Source organism: Catharus ustulatus, chromosome 5, assembly GCF_009819885.2.
Source record: "Catharus ustulatus isolate bCatUst1 chromosome 5, bCatUst1.pri.v2, whole genome shotgun sequence".
NCBI lineage: Eukaryota > Metazoa > Chordata > Aves > Passeriformes > Turdidae > Catharus > Catharus ustulatus.
Genome location: NC_046225.1, coordinates 32,618,370 through 32,638,515, shown reverse-complemented (window position 1 = coordinate 32,638,515; position 20,146 = coordinate 32,618,370). Strand labels below are relative to the sequence as shown.

Here is a 20,146-nt window from a genome sequence, read left to right as displayed (position 1 = left end):
TCTACAGAAGTCACCTAGTTGTCAACATACATAATTATTTAAAAAAAAATATAGAAATATTAACAGTCTGTTTTCAAATAATTACTTCTACAACATCTCTCAACTAATCCTGTACGTAACTTGCTAAGTTAAGAGGTTTACAGAATACAGACTTTTGCAAGAGATTCTTTTCTTTTTACCTTGATGACAATATGACCTTTTCTTGTGCCAGTGCGGTCAAGCTCCCTGTGCTCCTTCACCATCACAATCTCCCCTTCCTCTTCTACCTTCTGCATGTTCTTTTCCACTTGATTGAGGATGCGGCAATAATCTTGCTGGGCTATACAAACAAACTGGAAAGAATCATCGCACACCAGTATTAAAACGGAAAATCTTCAGAACAGCATTCAGACTTAAGGTGCAAATACTCTATCAACAGACATGATAAAGTAGCTTCTCAACCTGCAGTGAGTCAAATTTGTCTTTCCCACAGTTCAGCTGTAGGAAGCAGATGAACAGACTGCCATGACAGTCCTGCAGCTAGAGGAGACCAAGATCCATCAGAGCCTTATGATTTAGTGTTCTCAGCCATTTTTCTTCAGCTGCTTTGACCTCTCCACTGCTGGAGATGAAGCCTAATATCATAGCCAGTCTTTTTTTTCTTACAAGAAAGCTCTTTTGTGGTGTTCAGAAGGAGTAAGTGAAAACCTAGCCTTTATTTTTTGGGTGTATTGTTTTGGTAAATAATCTTAATTTTTATAGCTATTTTATCGAAGTAAATGATTAAGAAAAGTAACATTTATTCAATTAATGAGTGTAGGAACAAAGAAACAAATCACTTCTGGCTTAAAGCATACAGCAGGAAAATTCTTTTCTACAATCATCAGTTCAGCCAAGAATAAGTGCAAGAACAAATATCTTAGGAATATTCCTAATACCTACACTATGCAAATATAATTGAGACCAAACATAACAAATTAAAAAAATACTACATTGTACACAAATTGTTATACACTTGTCTCTTTTGGGGGGCAAGATTAAAGTGCCTTATTATAAGAATTTGGCTATTTAACTGAGAGGAACCATGTTTCTTCTGATTGAAAAGTTGTTAAATCCTCATGTACATAGTTAGGACAAGGGTGCAAGAATCAGAGACAGTATTTTCTCTTTAAATTCATTTACACACCATTTCTTTATTCCAGCAGTTAGTAGTAGTTAAAACTGAAGTCCCATGTTTTGGGTTTGTTGAAAATGTTACCCTAACAAGAAACCATTTATGCACACTTGGGAGTTAGATAGGCAAGCTAAACCAGGTGAGTCTATTAACACACACTTACATCCCTTTCAAAGGTCATCTAGTTGTAGTTAATTAGCCATCAGGACCAAGCAAATTGCTTAATTCACCCACAGCTGCGCTGTTATTTTCTGGATGGGAATGAGCAAATAGTAACCCCACAACCAGATTCAGCCAGTAGTTTTATGCTAAGAAAAGCATTCTTTACATCTGACTGCTTATATTACAGCAAACATCAAGGCTTCTTCCCTGAAATGTCAGATTAGCCAAAATTAGATCTTTCACTCAAACTACAGAAGATAAAGTCTGTATTACTCTGATATCCAGTAGCTGAGTTGAGTAAGGAAGAATGGCTTTTAGCTGCAGAAGTAAAATAGCCTGTTATAGCTAATAATGAGATCCTGCTAAAGAACATTGGAAGTAATGGAGTATGGAAGAAGCTGGTGGCCCTCACATTCTGGAAAAAGCATCTTCATCCAAAATGATCCCTTACCAAGATAAAGATAACTCCATTTCCCAGACTGTGGGTATGCAGGAGCCACAATGCCCAACTACTGTCCAGGGTTACCCACTGTAGATTTTATATATATTCAGTTTAAAATAAAACTGGGTCTCATTATTGAGCTGCACTACACCTATCTGGTGTGAATTTGCGTGTACCATAGACACTCTACCTGGCAGTCATCGACTTTGGTTCTCATCACTCCTTTCATATACTCCTTTTCCATGGTGGGGGAGACACCAAAACTGTTCCCCATGCACAGTATCTCTGTTCTTCCATCAGGGTATGTCACCTCCACAGAGCCATTCAAAATGACTGACCAAGAATCCAGCTACAAATCAAACATTGCAGGACACATGAAGACCAAATCACTTAACTTTGTAGTATCATACTTTATCAATATAACTGTCACAATTGTTCTAAAGCAAAAGTTACTTTTTAGCACCTATTAAAAAATTTACAAACTCATTTTCCTTAAATGTCCAGGTATTTCCAGCTCAAGAAAACTGGGATCTTAAGTTTATCTTTATTATTAAGAGATAACACAAGAAAAAAAATAAAGAAAGTTTTAAAACAGCCATTGAGCACTGAAATAAATTCCCTGCATGAGCTCAAATAGGCAGGAAGCATTTTGTACAGTACTGAGAATATATTCTTTTGTTTTTATTGCTTAAGAAATGTGTGAGTGCTTAAACAAAAGCTTACAGAAAATCCAGAACAAAAAGAGGTCTGATTTACCTGAATGTTGCCTTTTTTTTTTTCCTCTCTTAAGTAACAAAAGAGGACCTTAACCATGTGGAATCTGGGATATTTGGTATAATAAGAGAGTCAAAAGCAACTTCTACTGACCTCTTCCCCATCGTTTAGTACAATAGTTCCTGCTCTCTCCACAACTGCAAACACCATTACAGCACAGAGTTCTCTCCGCACTGACATTGTCATGTTGGCAAAAGCAGGCAACTGATGCATGAATTCCAGTAGTTGTTCTGAAGGAGAAAAAGCCCACTGAGTCGTGCATGTCAAAACAACAAAGCACAGTAAAGACAGTTCTTCAAAAAGATGCCTGAGGCTGCTTAAGCTAAAATGCTGCACAATTGTTTCTGTATACTAATAAATCATGTACAGTGGCCTGTTTTAATTACTGGGTATTTTGTCTGTCTGGTCATACCATCAATAGAAACCCTGCAAAGTAAAAGTCAGTATAATGAAAGAATTGTAACCAAGAGCTCTGAATACAACCAATGATATTTTTAATACTCCAGTAAGGGCAATAATTTCACTGTGACTAGAACGGTATTATGTGAAACACGGCAAGACAAATTTCACAAAACTGAGCAAGTTGTTTAGTAAATCCACCCTCTCCTAGGCTAGGCTTAACAGTAAATTGTACTTGATCACTGTCTGGTGGTTTCAGATGTTCAGAAAGTTCCTTTCAGATGGACTGGATAGGATTACTGCCTTAAAGGTGACTAGTGCTGCTCTGTCTTCTACATGCACGTGAGTTGCACTTGTACTCAATGGTGAACTTCCTGTATTTTCATTTTTTATACTGTTCATAAACACAGAACTCAATTTTAGTAGTCCTGCCAAGTGATTATATGCCCTAAAAATGTTTTTGCATCCAGTTTGATTTAAAATGTCTACTGAAAGAGTTCAATAGGATACCATCTTTTCCCTAATTTTTTATTTACTCTGAATCACAGAAAAGTTATGGTTAAAAGGGACTTCCAGAAGTCATTTGGTCAAACCTGCCTGCTCAAGCAGAGCTACCTGCAGCCAGTTGCCCAGGAACACATCCAAACATCTTTTGAACATCTTCAAGGAGGAATACTAACACCTCTCTGAACAACCTCTTCAAGTGCTCAGTCACAAGAAAAAAGAAAAATTTCCTAGTGTTCTGATGGAGCCTCCCGCGTTTTAATTTGTGCCCTTTGTCCTCTCAATGGGCACCACAGAGAAGACTGTGGCTCCATCATCTTTACACCCACACTCCTGGGTATTTGTATACATTAATGAGATCCCCTGAGTCTTCTCCAGGCTCAACAGCTCCAAGCTCTCTAAGACCTTCCTTGCATAAGAGATGCCCTAGTCCCTTAATCATCTGATAATCAATCTTAATCATCATTTAGTCATACTTCAATAAAAGAAAAATATCTCACCCAATGAAACAGATTAGGTTAAAATTTGGATTCTAGTTCTGCTTTTCTTTCAATGTATTTACTTTTACAACAACATAACAAATTAGTTTGATTAGATGCACATTTATGTTAAGGTTTTAAAGGCTTTTTTGTTTGCAACAAAAGTCATGTCACAATGTCACAACTGACAATTAAAAATATACTGTGAGAAGCAGTGTTGACATTAGTGTTGCCTTTGTCAAGGTTTTCCAGTTTTCAACATTTCCTTCATAAGCCTGTTCTGATATCAATTAGAAACTGAAGCTTGAGATCAAAAGGGCCAGTAAGTAATAGGTTTCACCCATATTATATGTATTTTTCCTCTTCTTTGGTTGTACTTGTTCACATTATATATGCACTTATATAAAAAAAAGAATAATAATAAACACTAAACTTACCAACTGCAAAGGCCAATGATTAAACTAAAACCACAAACTCAAAAAGTAAATTTTTGGAGGTGAAGAAGAACATGTTTGACAATATTTTACTACATGGCAATACTTACCAATGTCATCATCTGTCCTGTCTATTGGGTCTTTCTCCAAGCAGTCTCTAACAATATCCCTGCTCATCAAAGGATCTGATGCCCTTTCAATGTCTTCTTCATCATCATCATCCTCAGAATCCACTGCTGTCTCTGGCAATCCACTGAGATCCATATCACCAGCCTCACTTTCTGTAGCCTAATTAATACATAAACAATTAAAAAACATTCAAATGTCTTCTTTACTGCTGCAGTTTTCAGGTTAAATGCACAGAGATGAATTCTATCATCTAGCAGATCACTCAAATTTATTCAGTATTTTTATATTGCTTTTTTCTTTATATATCTTTTCAAAACAACTAGTAATTAATCAATCAAAACCCACTGTGTTTACATTGGACTGTTAACATTTGTTTCAATCAGTCACACGTAGAAACAATTCAACAGACATTTTTCCATCTGTGGGTCTTGGGGAGACTGAATGCTGTTACATTTCAAGCAACAATGTCTTGGACTGTTAGCTGAATATAATTTTTTTTCAATAAACAGTTCATTTGACAATTTCTGTGCTCACCCCAAATTTACATTTTCAGACACTTAGGAAAGCAATGTAATTTTAAACAGACAGTTTAAATAAGAAATAAGAACAACATGAAATAAGAAATAAAACAACATTAAAATGCTACAGGAATTTTGCTATCTCTCAGTCACCTAGGATTTTGAACATAGTTAAATATGGCTTTCATTTGCTGATAAACTGCCTAAGAATTTACAGATGCAGAAAAAATGCTAAGTCATTGCTTAAACACCACAGACGGACTACCCAGAATATGTGTCAAACTTAACCTCATCTAAATTGTATTAAAATGAATTAAAACATAGTCCAGATATAGCTTGAGGTCATTGGTATAGCACCTAAAGGTAAATATATTTTAATGATTCAGTTTGAAGACCAAACACTTTAATAAATCCCACAACATTTGTCTGTCATGGCTGATACGGCTGCTTTTTCTCAGAACCTCATTTAATACCACAGCAGCTGCCAAGGCTCAGCTATGACAATTTTTAAGGAAATGCAAGCTTCTAATGAGCAAGTTTTAAGCCATGGCTTGAGAAATTCAGTTTCACAGGCCTTAAAGGGATGGTTTCTGAGACTCTGGAAGCACACAATGCATTGACGTCTCCTTTAAAAATAATACATGGGACAAACACACCACTACAGCTTGTTTCATCAGTATCTCAGACTGGAAAAAAGACAACCCACAAAACTAGGTCACTCTCTGAACATAGAGAAAGTAAGAGAAATTGCACTGGTAATTTTGTAGAATCATCCCCTCCATTCCTGCCTCCCTATCTGGGGCTGACATCTGTTACGTTAATGCCACTATACACAGCCACCTCGTGAACAGCAGCATATGGCTGGAGATGGATCAGGGGCAGCTAGTGAGAGTCTTAAATGCTTCTGTCCTACAGTACAACACAAGTTTTGTAACAGGGCCTTGTTAATATAAAAAGCACGATAACAGCATCTACGCAATGTTCAAATTATTCTCACTTTGTGGTTTGGGCTTTTTTAGTTGTAATTTGTTTTGGGGGTTTAGTGGCTTTTTTGTTTTTGCTTTTGTCAAGAAAAAATGCTACTCATTTTTAACCAGGATAAGGAAAGCCGTTACTGGCACAGAAACAAATCCCAAAACATAGCACAGATAGCAGTATTTTTATTAGCAGTCTTACTGTGTTTAACATTCACATTCCCTGCGATACTTTTGAAACAGCTGTTGTAACTACTTTTTAAAAATAGCCTTCATCAAAAGTGACTGGTGGAAAAATCAGCGGTGATGAGTCAGTAGACACACAGCTTATGACACCTATCTGTCAGCATCTGAAGTCTCCAACAGTAACAATTCAGTGACAGTGGGACTGATTCACCATCAGTTCTTCCCATCACTAACAAGTGGCCCTCCCACCTGGCCAGATTATGCTCTCTCAGAAGCATATCAGCAAAATGAATGCAGAGCTCAATTTAGTCACACAATGCTAACACAGACAGTAAGTTTCCACCTATTCTACAACATCTGATTATCAAAAGACAAGTTATTTTAGTGTCTCAAAGCAATAAAACAAAACTAGAAAACTCTTGAAGTTCTATTATCAAGAAAAGTTGATGCTATTTAAAACAAATTCTCATACTGAATTAAATGTAACTTTGGACTCAGAAAACACTTTACAAATACTACTAAAAGGCCACAGGGTTTCCCAAAGGTGATCACTATTTACACTTGCTGGGGGTTTTTTTGACAACTGAAGTTATTGGTGGATGGAAAGCAACTATTTCTAACTTCGTATCAAAAAATCCAAACCATTGCAATGAAGAAGCTCAGCATTGAATCCACAAAGTAGTAAGAAAGCTTGCTATTTTAGACACCATTAAAAATACCTTTTGAGGGAAAAAAATACATGTTTTCAAACAACTTTCTGAAATTGCTATGATCATGCAAAAGATGGCAAAGAAAGACAAATGTAGCCTTCCTGCAAGACAAAACAAAACCAAAACTAAACCAAACAAACCCAAATCCCCCTTCCCCCCCAAAAAAACCCCACAAACAAAAACCAACCAAAAAAACAAACCAGAAAATCAAGAAAACCTCGAGGGATCCTAGTGTTTATACATGGCAAATAGCTTTTTTAGGTTTAGTAGCAGCACATATGATATCAAGTATTCAAGGTCCTCTTGCTGAGACATTAAATTTCATGACTGTCCTGGGGTGACATTATGGTGGCCTGTATCCCCAATCGTGTGTCCTGTTTAAGCAAAAGTTTGTTTAGTCTACTTATCAGTTGGCACCCCTCCCCCATGTCTGTGCTTGGGAGGCTAGCTCTGCTGGCTCGGGCTTTGCTGCTTGCTGCTTTGCTGCTGCCGCATGCCAGCCGCTTCTGCTTGCTTCTGCTAGCTTTAGTTTGTTTTTGCTTATTAGTTAGGCAGTCCAATCTCTTTCTGTGGACTGTTCATTGTTCTCTTCCCCTTTTCTTTTCTGTATACTCTTTAAACCTGTTTGAACCGGACTTGGATCACCGAGGGACACCGAGAACCCTGCAAAGCTGAGAACTGCCCGGAGACTAACACTACCTACAGGAGAGACTTTTCCTGAGTTTGTCACCCTCCTACACAGGTGAAAAAGTTTTTTGTTTGTCATCAGGAGTTGTTAATTTTCCTCTCTTGTGTTGGGAGTGTTTTGTTTAATTAATAAACAGGTTTTTTCCACTTTTATTCCTCTGAGGAAGTTCTTCCCGAACCCAGTGGTGGGGGAGGGGTCTTGGGGGGTTGGTTTGTTTGGTTTTTTTTAAATTTGCCCTAAACTAGGACAATGACCCAACTACTCTGAGTGCTTTTGTACCCCCTCCAATATGAGAAAAACCAAACATGTCTGCACAGGAACCCTTGGTTACTAAGCAATAGCCTTGCATCTGTCTAAGACTAAAGGGAAAAACTCCACGAGCTCCTTTGGGCATAAGAGATTCCTTATGAATATCAGCCACCTAAAACCCAAACACACGATGAATATCCAACAGAATCTGTACTACAGTCAATCATGAAGCTTAGATCTTCTCAGAGCATGTAATCAAGGATGAAATACACCTCAAAATTACCATTCCTGGGTGCATGTTGTACTTTGCTTCTTGGGCAAAAAGAGAAATTAGTTTCACTTAAATAAACCTTAAAAAATTATGTGCAAGAAAAACCCTGGTTGCAGCCTGAAGTACAAAACACTGTCTCTCCATAGTCTGAATACCAACTGCGATAGCAAATTTCTCATGTCATCCTTCCAACTGTGGAGAAAATTCTTGAAGCTTCAAAGCAATCTTGTAACAGTGACAGCCTAATATTTTATTTGTCATATCACCACCATAAGAGTTAAGAGACTTAAGACAGACGTTTTCACGCCTGAGTCGACGGAGTATTTAATATTTGACACCTAAGGAGAATCCAACCAATTTTAAGCAGTGGCTATAAAGGTTAATACTTCACCAATAAAAAACTAGTTTGCTTCAACTGCTGAGGATCTTGAAGTCCAAACACACTTCCAGATTTGAGTGGTAACAGCCAATTAAACAAATACTGTGAAATAACCAGGGAAAAGATGTAAACTAAAAGAAGCCTTGTCTGAGTTCTTGGGAAGAAGGAGAGGATTAAGAAAAGAAGAATAGCATTCATTCTCCCGAGGTCAGACTGGACAGATTGGGGAAATGGTGGACCCTTCTGGTCACTTCAGATTGGCAGGAGAGGAAATTGGTTAATCCCAACTCTACTGGTCTTTTATTTTTCAGAGGCACCACGAAGATGGGCGTAATGAGAGATGTGTATGGACCTACACAAGCAGCTAAAGAAGATTACTTCATTTACTGCCTCACTTCCTCCTCCTCCAGTCAAGTTTTGCATTTCTTGAGAAAACAGATTAGAAGAAGTTAAAGGCAATCTCTATACAATCAACTCTTGCTCCAGTGAAACAACTGCTTCATCACATACATCCACCCTTACTAAGGGAAAGAAGTGGAAGGCTTGGAACAGCTGCTTACAAGATGACTGGCTCTAGTTTAAGTAGCCTTCAGGGTTTTCTTTCTAAACTGTTTGGGAAAAACTTACAACTGATGACAACAATGACAAAAAACTAGAAAATCTGTAAAAGTAACCACACAAACTACTGTTTTCTTAGTATTTGAAACAGACTATTTTAACCCTTTTTTTTAAAAAAATTAATTATTTTCTTTAGGAAACACATTTTATCATTTTGAAGACTAAATTCCCCTTATAACCTATTTGTTACCACCTGAATCAACAATCCAAAATCTCCAAACATGCAAGAGAAAAAAATACCAGGGACAAAAAGAATAAAAAAAAATGAAGAATAGAAGAAACTCCTTGCACAAACCAGAAATATGTTCATTGCCTGGTGCAGTCCTTCAATTCCATGAAGCCAACAAAGAAAGAAGCCATGCTCAGCTCAAAAAACACCATCTCCACATTACTTTTCAACCACTGTCATTTAAGGGCTAAAAAATAACTAAAAAATCAAAATAATAATGTCTATTACCAAAACTACTCACTTTTTGTTTTCCAATTTTTTAAGCTGATACCGATACAAAACACCAAGAACACTGGCTCTACTCGTCTCATGAAATGACTTGCAGAAGTCACATTACCTTGAATATTTCCTCACATCACATAGAAACATTGGACTCAGTGTCTCCACAGAGAGAAATCATGTCTGGAGTTTTGTTTTAAATTAGCTTTCAGATGACCGAGCAACAGTTTATAATATCAATAATTAGGATGAAATGCAACCCATGCAACTATAATTATGTATTTATTTATTAAATAGTTATCATATGTACTACAATCAACTATAATTATTACACGTACAGAAATCATACACAATTCTAAGATTACTTTTTCATACTACATTGATACGCTTGCAAATGTCCATGAAATACCTTAAAACTCCTTCAAGTCCAAGATTTTCAGTGCTGTCCATATTTGTTCTTTCATTATCTACCCCTGAAATTTACAATACAGGAGCCCAATCTTTCACAGAAGTCAGTCTGAGCAGTTTTCTCACTAAAGATGGGAATGTGTAGCAATCCAGACAACACACACCAAGAAAAGTGTCCTCCCTTACTTCCAGTAATTGCCTCTTTCTCAGAACAGAGCGACATCTGCCAAGACCAAAGGCATACAGAACATGGACTCTGGAAGTTACACAGTAGATTAAGAGACCCTGAATTTACAGGAGCAATAAGGAATTGCATGGAGCTTTGTTGAAAAAGGCAGGGGTGGCAGTTCACAGGACAATTTACCAGAGCTGTTCCAGCCATTCTGGCATTAGCCAGAGCCCTGCACTTCCACAGCTGATAGAGCCAAAAAGACTGTCTTTATCTTAAGGTAAAACCTCTTTACTTTGCATACAGTGACTAAAGGGCAGGCTGCAGGGACTCTCCGGTTTGAGACACAAAAGACTGGTCTCCCTCAGGAAGAGCTGCTGAAGGGTGGACCTTTCTTCTAGGAGCTACCATATCAGAATCATGAGAAAGCTGACATCTTGAAAATTTCCAAGCAATATACATTTCCTGGGTGGGTCTCAGAAAGGATGTTCCTGGTTTCCTGTACCAACAGTGGTATCTGGGCAGGCACCAGAGGGCATGTAAGTGTGGCAGGAAGCCACCAGTCTGAGGACAGGATGCAGCAAAGAAAGGCTGGCAAAGAGCTGAGCCAACAACAATGCTTCCCAAAACTGGAGGGGGGATAATGAGCTTAGATCTCCTTACTCTCCAATCACCTGGTAATATATTTAGAAGGTATAGGAGGCATTTAGGAGCATATAGGAACAGGAATATGTGTTCATTTAAGAATCAATAACTAAGCCTAGGAATCAAGAGCAAGCAGCCATACATGAGAAGCAGCAGTGAACGATTTGCTTTGCCAAGTCAAAAAAACAAGCAAGGAATTGTTCTTGGCAAGTATAAGCCAACACATGACCTACTGACATTCAGCATCCCCTTCCTCTCAAGTCACCCCTACAGAGTTTGTCACTTGAACTTACGTCCTAAAATAAAACCAACAGTATTTAAGGAGCTTATTAATTGGCATCTGATGTGTTTTTGAAACTTGGGTGGGGTAAACACAAAGGTTGATTTTATTTTGGTAAGTACTTCTTATCCTAAAAGAAGTTCTTTCATGTGCAACGTTTGACAAACAAATTTAGATATGGCATTAATATTTAAAAGAAAGTATTCTCAGTTTAATGCTGAAAGCATCTGAAGATTCAGCTTCATAATTTATTTAAAAAATCTTAAAAGGCCATGAACATATTTTCATTGGAAGCAGCTGCTCTTAAGGCTACAGAACTAAAACTTACAGGATGCAAAACATATTATCTCAGATTTCAACAGTAATAATCCAAATAACATTATAATTTTTTAAAAGTTTTTTCTATCAAGTGCAAGACAAGATGATGATCTTTCTAAACCATTACTTCCTACTTAGTCATAATGAACAGAAGTCCACTCCACTGAACAGAAAAATGCCATTATATACAGAAAATAAGAATCAAGGAACAATGACCATGAGCTTTACCAAAGACTTATCAAATTTGAAGTAAAAAATAACATGTTGATGACTTGGTTATGGTTTATTGTTTTGAATAAATACTTGGGAGAGAATTACAAGGAAAACAATTGAGAGAGAATGGACTGATCCACACTCTTAATTTAAAAAAAAAATTCTCTTTAATCCTTTACTTGGCCCTAAAGGATTCAAATTACAGCCATTTTATTTTGATTGGAGGAGGAAGGGGGCAGGCGTGGGTTTGGCAGTACTTTGACCTAGCCTAACACTGCTACATTACATTTCTTTATGACTGAAACTGAGGCCAGAAACTAAGGATTAGCCACAATTTGAAAAATCAAGGCAAACAATACTTGGTACCATTAAGCTAAATTCAAGAATTTAAGAACCTTATCAGGTTCCACACCTGAATTTACCATTTAATTAATAAACATTTCTTCAAGTATATGTATTAAGACAAAAACTTGATGTTGCACTCTACAATACATGGTCATATTTCTGGATGTAGACATGGGCCTAGATTATTATTCATACTTTGACATTATGCAATTACACAGTTCTTGATATGTCTGTGCCAAGTCACCTTTATATGTGGTATTAATTACACATTAATTGAAGAAACTAGATAATATTTTTAAGAATGGATTATGCATTATGTTTGTAAATTCATTTTAGAAGAATACTTAAGTAAATTTTCTTTATATGAGTACTTCAGTAAACCATTAACTCTATCCAAACACAAACCATTATGTTGATTCCAACACTGCAAATCAAACTATGAGTCAGGCTGGCAACTACATAGAGAAGTATTTTCCTGAGGTTTCTTTAGGAGGTTTTTATGTTGTTTGGTTGGGGTTTTTTTTAATTACACAGAAATTTAATCATCTTTTTCACAGTTAAGAACATTTTGCTGAAAGCCTTTGCAAAAAAATGTATTTCCAACTTATCTCAAGAGTAACTGTATGACTGTAACTACATGCCACCTACAGCTGTGTGTAATGAAAGAAATGAAAATCTATAGAAGACTAGAAGAATAACACTGACTTTACATCTTCTTCACTCTCATAGTATAAACCTTAATCCTGTCTCAAAGAAATCCTGTCTTCAGAAGAAATTCTGACAAACTTACTTGACTGACATATGCTATGCATGAAGTGCTCAGCTAATTTGATAGTTTTGCAAAAATAAACCTTTGCATTATTACAATTACTGTCTAAATTGAACGGTGACCTTTTTATAGCCTATTTTCTTCCACAAAAAGAAGCCTATAAGCTTATTCACCTGAAAGAGACAACTTCTACAACTGTGACCACAGACGAACTTTATGTAGATAGGCTTTTCCTGTTGTTTAAATTACAGCATCTCAAAAACACATTATTCCTCTTCTAGTTAACAGTACTTCATGTTGAAGTTGTCTCACTACTTTATGATTATTTTGATAGAAATACATTTAAATTGGATTTGATTCCTTCCTCTCAGAGTAACAAATTGATACACTTCCCTATCAGGACAGATCCTCCTCTGACATAGCAAGAACCATAAACATCAAGTGAAAAATGCATAATTCCTCATTTTATTTAACTTTAGTCATTTTTTTCAAATTATATTTAAACTCTAGATCAGTTTCAGAGTCTCTCTGAACTCAAGCTGTTCCAAATGACTAGCACAGAGCTTTGAAGAAGCCACCTCAGAAGTATAACTTTAAAAAGCATCACCAGTTCAACCTCCCCACCTTTCTGAGGACGGCCAGGAGAGGAACCACTGCTAAGGGGTTGGCATCACACTTTTACAGGGTGGGGAAATAGAAATATGCCCCTCAAGCAGGCTGCTCACTCCATATTTGTTTCTTTCCACTGAATAGGTTCTACATTATGAACCCAACACATCTAAAGCCTGAAATCATTACAATTCAAACAAAAAGTTTTTTGAAGTCTGTTGAATACTTCTTCAGATAAAAACTGGTAAGAGGCAATAGTAAGGGTATTCAGCTATTAAATGCAAAATTGCACCTCCCATCAGCATCCCTTCCAGTCTTACCTGGTAGATATCAGAAAGGCTGCTGCTTCCTGAATCACTAGTGATGCTACATCCTGAGTGACTAGATGAAACGTGGGTCACCTGTGGATGGAGACTGTCAGTAAGGTGCAGCTTTGTGAAATCTGCAGGAAGCTATAGGTGGAGCAGAAAAAGCATCATTACAATTTGATGGAGATACACAGCAAAACTAATTCAAATCATGTATGTCACACTTTACTCTCTTCCAGATCAACTATTTAAGAAAACCACGAGAGCTTCAGAATGAAGCATAAAAATTTTGAGTTATGCAATGTTTTTAACTCACACAGAGGTTCAGCAAAATACCACCAAATTGTTGCAAATATAAGAGATTTAAGAAAAACGTGTATCTCAGGACAAACATTAGTGAAGCAATATGCCAAAACTCTTCAGTAGCTTGCTATGGAGTTTGGACAGAATTAAAACACATATAAATATTGTGCTACTTTCAAAATCAATGGTTTTCTGCTGGACAAGGGAGTAAAGTCACATACTTCTTTTAAAAATCAGCAAGCACTGCTCTGCATTTGGTAAACTCTTGTTTCTCAAGTTGACAAAGTACATTAGAGACAAGGAAAATCCAAGTCACTGAGCTATCCATTATACTTTGAGCCAAATAATACGACAGAAAATAGGAAATGGGGGAAGATTGATACAATTACAAAGAGTTATAGTCCTGAAATTAGTTTGCTCACATGCAGTGCTGAAGAATGGATTGAGACAGTATATTTGATCATTTAACAACCATTCATCAAGATTTGTGATGTATATTTCCACTACTGCTCTATGACCACAGCCCCCATGAAAATCTTTAAGAACTGTAAACATTTCCAGACTTCAGAAAGCCAACTTTCACAAAGTAAAATATTTGCTGTCTGAAGAAATATTTAAATGCTATTTCAGGGGCAAATTATTTTTCTCCCCAAGAAGCCTGCATTATTAGCAGGTAGTTAATAAAAGTATGTTAACGTATCAATTTTTGTGTGCAATAAATTCTTCAATAATTAAAACCAAAAATCTTTGTTCATTAATTTTGCTTCAACTCAGATTTCAAGGCAGATATTCTCATCTCTAAGGGGTTGTGTCTGTATGAAAAATGTCACGTGCAATGTGTCCATCCATGTCAATTATGAATGCTACCTTGGCGCTGGTTCTCCCTGGATGGAAATGGATATAAGACCTCATCCAACATTAGGAGAGAATAAGCTGATCAGTATAAAAGGTTAGAGAAAAAAGTCCACTCCAAGTCACAAGAGAGTACAGTAATTTCACGAATACAAGCCACGCTGAGTATAAGCCGCATCGCCGGGTGTTGGCAAACATTTCGTTCTTTGTCCATAAATAAGCCGCACCTGAGTATAAGCCGCTCTGTTGTTCGCAGCGAGGACCCGCGTGCAATAAAGTTGCCAAATAGTAACAGAATCGTGGCAGGGCAGGCTGGCTCGGCTCGGGCCGTGAGGGCTCGGGGCTGCCGACAGGGCTGGGTGGCCCAGCTCAGTGCTACCGCTCGGTGGGGCCGCTCGGGACCAGCCGCCACTGCCGCTGGGCTCGCTCACCCTGGCCTGGCACTGCCCCGTGGTGGCAGGGGGGGCACAGAGCCCGCCGGCATCTGTGGCGGCGGTGGGAGGCGGGGATGGAGCCACCCTGCTCCTGCGGCGGCGGCATGCGGGGACGGGAGCCCCCCGAGCCGCGGGGCCAGCAGCACGGAGCCTCCTGCCTCCCACCGAGCCGCGGGGCCAGCAGAAGAGAGCCCCTGCCTCTCCCTGAGCCGCGGGGCCAGCAGGATGGAGCTGCCCCGCCTTTCCCACCCCCGCTCCACCTGCCGCGCAACAGAGTAACCAATTTGTAACAACTGCGTAAATGCCGGGTTTTACTGGCAGGTGCTCGACTTTGCAGTTTGCACTGACTCGGTTTGCACTCCTGGGGTTGAAAATGTCAGAAAATTATTCACATATTGGTCACTCCTGAGTATAAGCCGCATTTCCGGTGTGGGAGCAAAATTTTGGTCAAAATGGTGCGGCTTGTATTCGTGAAATTACTGTATGCTTGAAAAAATTATTAGCTCTACATGACCAAAGATATTGAATGATTTTACTGCTTTTTGCCTTGTTTAGTTCTGTTTATGGAACATGCCCCAAAAGAATCTTGGTTTTAGGATTTGCAGTGAAATTACAGACAACTGCAAACCTTAGTCTTATTTTGACTGACTGGCATTTCCTATTCTAATACAACTGAAAAGGATTTCTTCATTATCACAGATTGACTGCATCGGTGATAGCAAAAATGGCTACATTTTAAATAATTATTTCCTAGTATTTTACCAGAAAGAGGGACTAAAACCAGCAACCAAATACTAATAATCCTAAAAGCTACATAAGCCCAGAGATAGATTTGATGTTCATTAACAAAGAAAAGGCAATTAAGAAAAGCAATACTCTAATACACAGAGCCATGAATGCTGCCTCCAGAAAAATCTAGTTATGCTCACTACTGTTAATGAAGTACCAGAAGGAGAAAATACAGCATTAGGGAGTGCATTATAGTATTTGATGTCCTTGCTACTTTACTTCTCAATCTGTAAGTTTGAATTTACATATAATGGAACCATATATACTGATAGTCAGGCCACTATACAATTTTATCATTTCTGAGCCATTCTGCAAATAAGTACATATTCCATAAGTAGAATGCAAGGGAAATGAACTGCCCCAGTTTTTGCAATGTGTTGCTGACTATTTCTCAAAGTACAGTCTCTCATAATTGAAGCAGTCCATGTTAATTTCAAAGTAGAAATCCTATATATTATTTTAAGATACAACCACAAATCATCTAAGATCCATACATTTAATGATAACTTACACAAATATATTTTGAGACTTTTACCTTTTATAAAGCACTAATTATTGCAATCCCAAATAAATATTAACTCTATAAGGAACTGTATATGAACACAGTGTGGCACCCAGCCAAACATTCAATTTTACAGCACCATTAACAACATTTATTTTTTATCAATGCATTAAAAATTTTAAAGAACCTTTCATCTAAGCAACTCCAGTTAGTATGTTAAAAAGTGAAATCATGCTATGATAAATATAATGATTGCACTCAATGTTTTAAATTAACACCAAGGATTTATGCTTTGCTACCGCACAGGCAAAAGGAAGAGGCAGGGGATTCCACAAAAACTGATGGAATACACTGCAACTAAAAGCAAGCCTTCTGAATCTTTTTGGCTGTAGACAATCAGCTGAATGCTTGGCAATTACTGGTTTCAGAGTAACTCCTCAAGTCAAAGCCACACTGCATGACCTGGACTTGCCAAGTGGTGACAGAAGATCAGACGGTGGCATTTTTCTTTAGGCAACCTAACTAGTCACTTTGATCCTAATCAAATAGGACTATTTACAAGCAGAAAGCACATGCTCACATCTTTGCAGAACACTACATCTCTGTGTTACATGCCCAAAAGCAGCAACCACTTCAACTGCCCTACCCCCCAAAGTTTAGGTGATACACTGCATGAAGAAAAAATAAAATACAAAAATTAAGTAAGTTGAAACATTTGAACTGTAAACTGAATGCAAAATGTATGTAAGAAATACATGCATTTCTATTTTAGTTGCTAACTGCTGTTTAAAATACTTAATATTTGCATTGTACACAATAGAAAAAAAGTAAAGTACAGATGACAATGAAAACTCACATCTGCTTAAGTCTTTTAAGAAAGTGTGGTGGGCTTGACACCAGATGCCCAAAAAAGCCACTCTATCACTTTCCTCAGCTGGACCGGGGAGTGCAAATACAATGAAAGGCTCATGAGAGATGACTCACTAGTTACTGCCAGGGACAAAACAGACCCAGTTTTGGGACAAATTAATTGATTTTATTATCAATAGGATAATGAGAAATAAACCCAAATCTTAATGCCTTCCTTCTACCCTTCCCTTCTTCCAAGGTTCAACTTCACTCACAAACACTACCTCCTCCCTTGCAGTGGTATGGAAGGGCAGGGAATGGAGGCTGTGATCAGTTCATCTCAGACTGCTTCTACTGCTCCTCCCTCCTCAGGTGGAAGACTTTCACACTCTTCTCATTCCAAAGGAGGAAGTTCTCCATTATCATCTCCAAAGTGAGCCCTTCCCATGGGCTGCAGCTCTTCACAAATTGCTCTGCTGTGCTCACAAGTCCTGCCAGTACACCTGTTCCAGTGTGAGCTCCTCTCTCAACGGGGTCACAAATCCTGCCAGGAGCCTGCTCTACTGTGGGCTTTCCACCGCCATCCATCTGCTGTGGTGTGGGTGTCCTCCAAAGGTTGCAGGTGGATCTCTGCTTCCTTGTGGATTTACACACAGGCTGCAGAGGCCCAGCTGCCTCCCCATGACCTGTACCAAAGGCTGGGTAAATCTCTGTTGGAGCACCCAGAGGACCTCTTGTCCCCTCCTTCTGCTCTGACCTTGGTGTCTACAGGGCTGTTCCTGTCACATTCTCACTCCTCTTGTCTGTGGCTGCAATCGCAAAGTTTTTGTTCCACACCCCCATTTCTTAACTGTGTTATCCCAGAGGTGCTACCATCCATCACTGATGAGTTCAGCCTTGGCCAGTAGCAGGTCCTTCGTGGCACCAGCTGGCTTGGGCTCCATCAGACATGGGGGGAGCTTCTGTTAGCTTCTCGTAGAAGCCAGCCCTGTGGCCCCACACTACCAAAACCCTGCCACACACACCCAAAACCAGTCAAACCTTTTACTCCTGGAGCACAACATTTGGTAAATGCTTTTAAGTTAAGCAGAACAAGGACAAAATGCAACATTCAACAACCAGCAAAAAGTTGTCTACCCCAAACGAGAATATTTACATCCAATTTCTTACTTGCAGTGGAATATAGAGAATAACATAATGAAACCATAATATTATAACTCAGTGAAAAAATTTCCTAGGAACCATCTCCGGGCAGTTAACTTCATGACAATAGGTAGGTTTGCCCTGTGTATCACTTTATTATTAAATTATTAAGCAACTTAGATATTTTACAGAGCAAGCACCACACTTAAGTACAGCTTTGCTGAAGCCAACACCTACAATATTTCTTAACTTCATTACTGAACACTTTCAGTCACACCATCAAAAGGAAATGGTACACAAAGTAAAAACATAGCAATTTAGAAAAATTAAAGCATGATTTGTTCTTAGGTAAATACAGTCTCAAAACACAGCATATGTACACCAGTTTAAATAATTGATAGTCATTAAAAGGGTCAGAAACTGTCCTGATGACCTCATCTCAAGCACAATTGTTAAATGACAAACGTTAATGTGATATATGCACAGCTCAAATCACATGTACCAGGGACAAAACTTTCTAGTAGAAAACGTGACCTGATAAAATAAGCCCTAGTCTTAATTTGACAGAAGTGAAAACTGTATTTTATAATGTAGGTCTTAATACGCAAGTATGCACACATACGTACACACATTTATACAGATTGCGTGCATGGATAGGAACCAGAGTTAAAACAACACATCTGGGAACTCCCAATTTTTACTTCTTGAAAACCCTAAACTGAAAGAAAACTTAAACAATTATGTGAAACTGTCTTAAGGGCAAAGATATATATCAATTTAGAACTGTACAATACCGTAAAATCCTATCTTCCTATCTTAAAAGCATGATTTTATTACTTCCACCCTCAAAGTGAGTCACCGTGTTATGCATACAAAACTAACAACTACTTTGCTCTGAATATGTTCCTCCTATTTTAAGAACATAATTATTTTCTCCTACCATACAGTATGCCTTTCATTATAACAAAAGGCATCTTTTCGCAACGAAACACTGGACTTAGCTACGAACACAGTATTTAAAAAAAAAAATAAATTTTGAAAATGTTTACCGGACAAGAAATGAAAATCCTTGGATACAGCATAAAACTGAAAGAGAACAGCCAAAAAAATTAATGAAATTATATCAAAACATTTTCTTTCTTTAAATAGCATTCTGGTGGGTTTTTTGTTTGGTTTATTTTTTTGTTGTTTGGGGTTTTTTGAGGTTTTCATTTTTGGTTTTTTTTCATTTGGGGTTTCATTTTTTTAAAATGCAGTTATATGTGAAAACAAGTATAAATGCAAAATGTGAAAGACAAACACAAGAATGTACAGTAATTTCACGAATACAAGCCGCAGTAATTAGACAAAAATTTTGGTGGAAACCCGGAAGTGCGGCTAATATTTGGGTGCGGCTAATCTATGAACAAAAATGTGATATCTGCCCTTACCTAGTATCATACCAGTCCAGTCCCGAGCCGAAACACTTTGAAATCCATGGTTTCCCGTTGTTCCGACGATGAACCAATCAGAGAACAGCTTATTGCCTGCCTGTGGATGGCGGCGTTACTGAGGGGCGGGGGTTGTTATCGGGGTGAGTTACCTCGGCGAGTTACCTCGGCAGTTCGATAAAAGTGTGTGATATTTCTCTGTACTTTTTAAAGTGTTTTCAGTCTTGTGCAGCTACGGGGCTGGCTGGGCTCGCAGGGAGAGG

General features: G+C 38.1%; 1 protein-coding gene across 10 annotated transcripts in view; it reads right to left on the bottom strand.

Moving 5' to 3' along the window:
- Positions 1–20,146, bottom strand: part of RAPGEF2 (Rap guanine nucleotide exchange factor 2) — a 219,832-nt gene that overhangs the window by 39,921 nt on the left and 159,765 nt on the right. For 5 of the 10 annotated variants that reach the window (XM_033059449.1, XM_033059453.1, XM_033059451.1 and 2 more), the window contains 5 exons: positions 13,594–13,725; positions 4,458–4,635; positions 2,625–2,761; positions 1,948–2,106; positions 180–332 (listed from right to left, as the gene is read on the bottom strand). In XM_033059449.1, coding sequence (XP_032915340.1) covers positions 180–332; positions 1,948–2,106; positions 2,625–2,761; positions 4,458–4,635; positions 13,594–13,725 — 759 coding nt within the window. The remainder of the gene's footprint in view (positions 1–179; positions 333–1,947; positions 2,107–2,624; positions 2,762–4,457; positions 4,636–13,593; positions 13,726–20,146) is intronic. The other 5 variants (XM_033059452.1, XM_033059454.1, XM_033059458.2 and 2 more) reach the window with 2 other exon arrangements.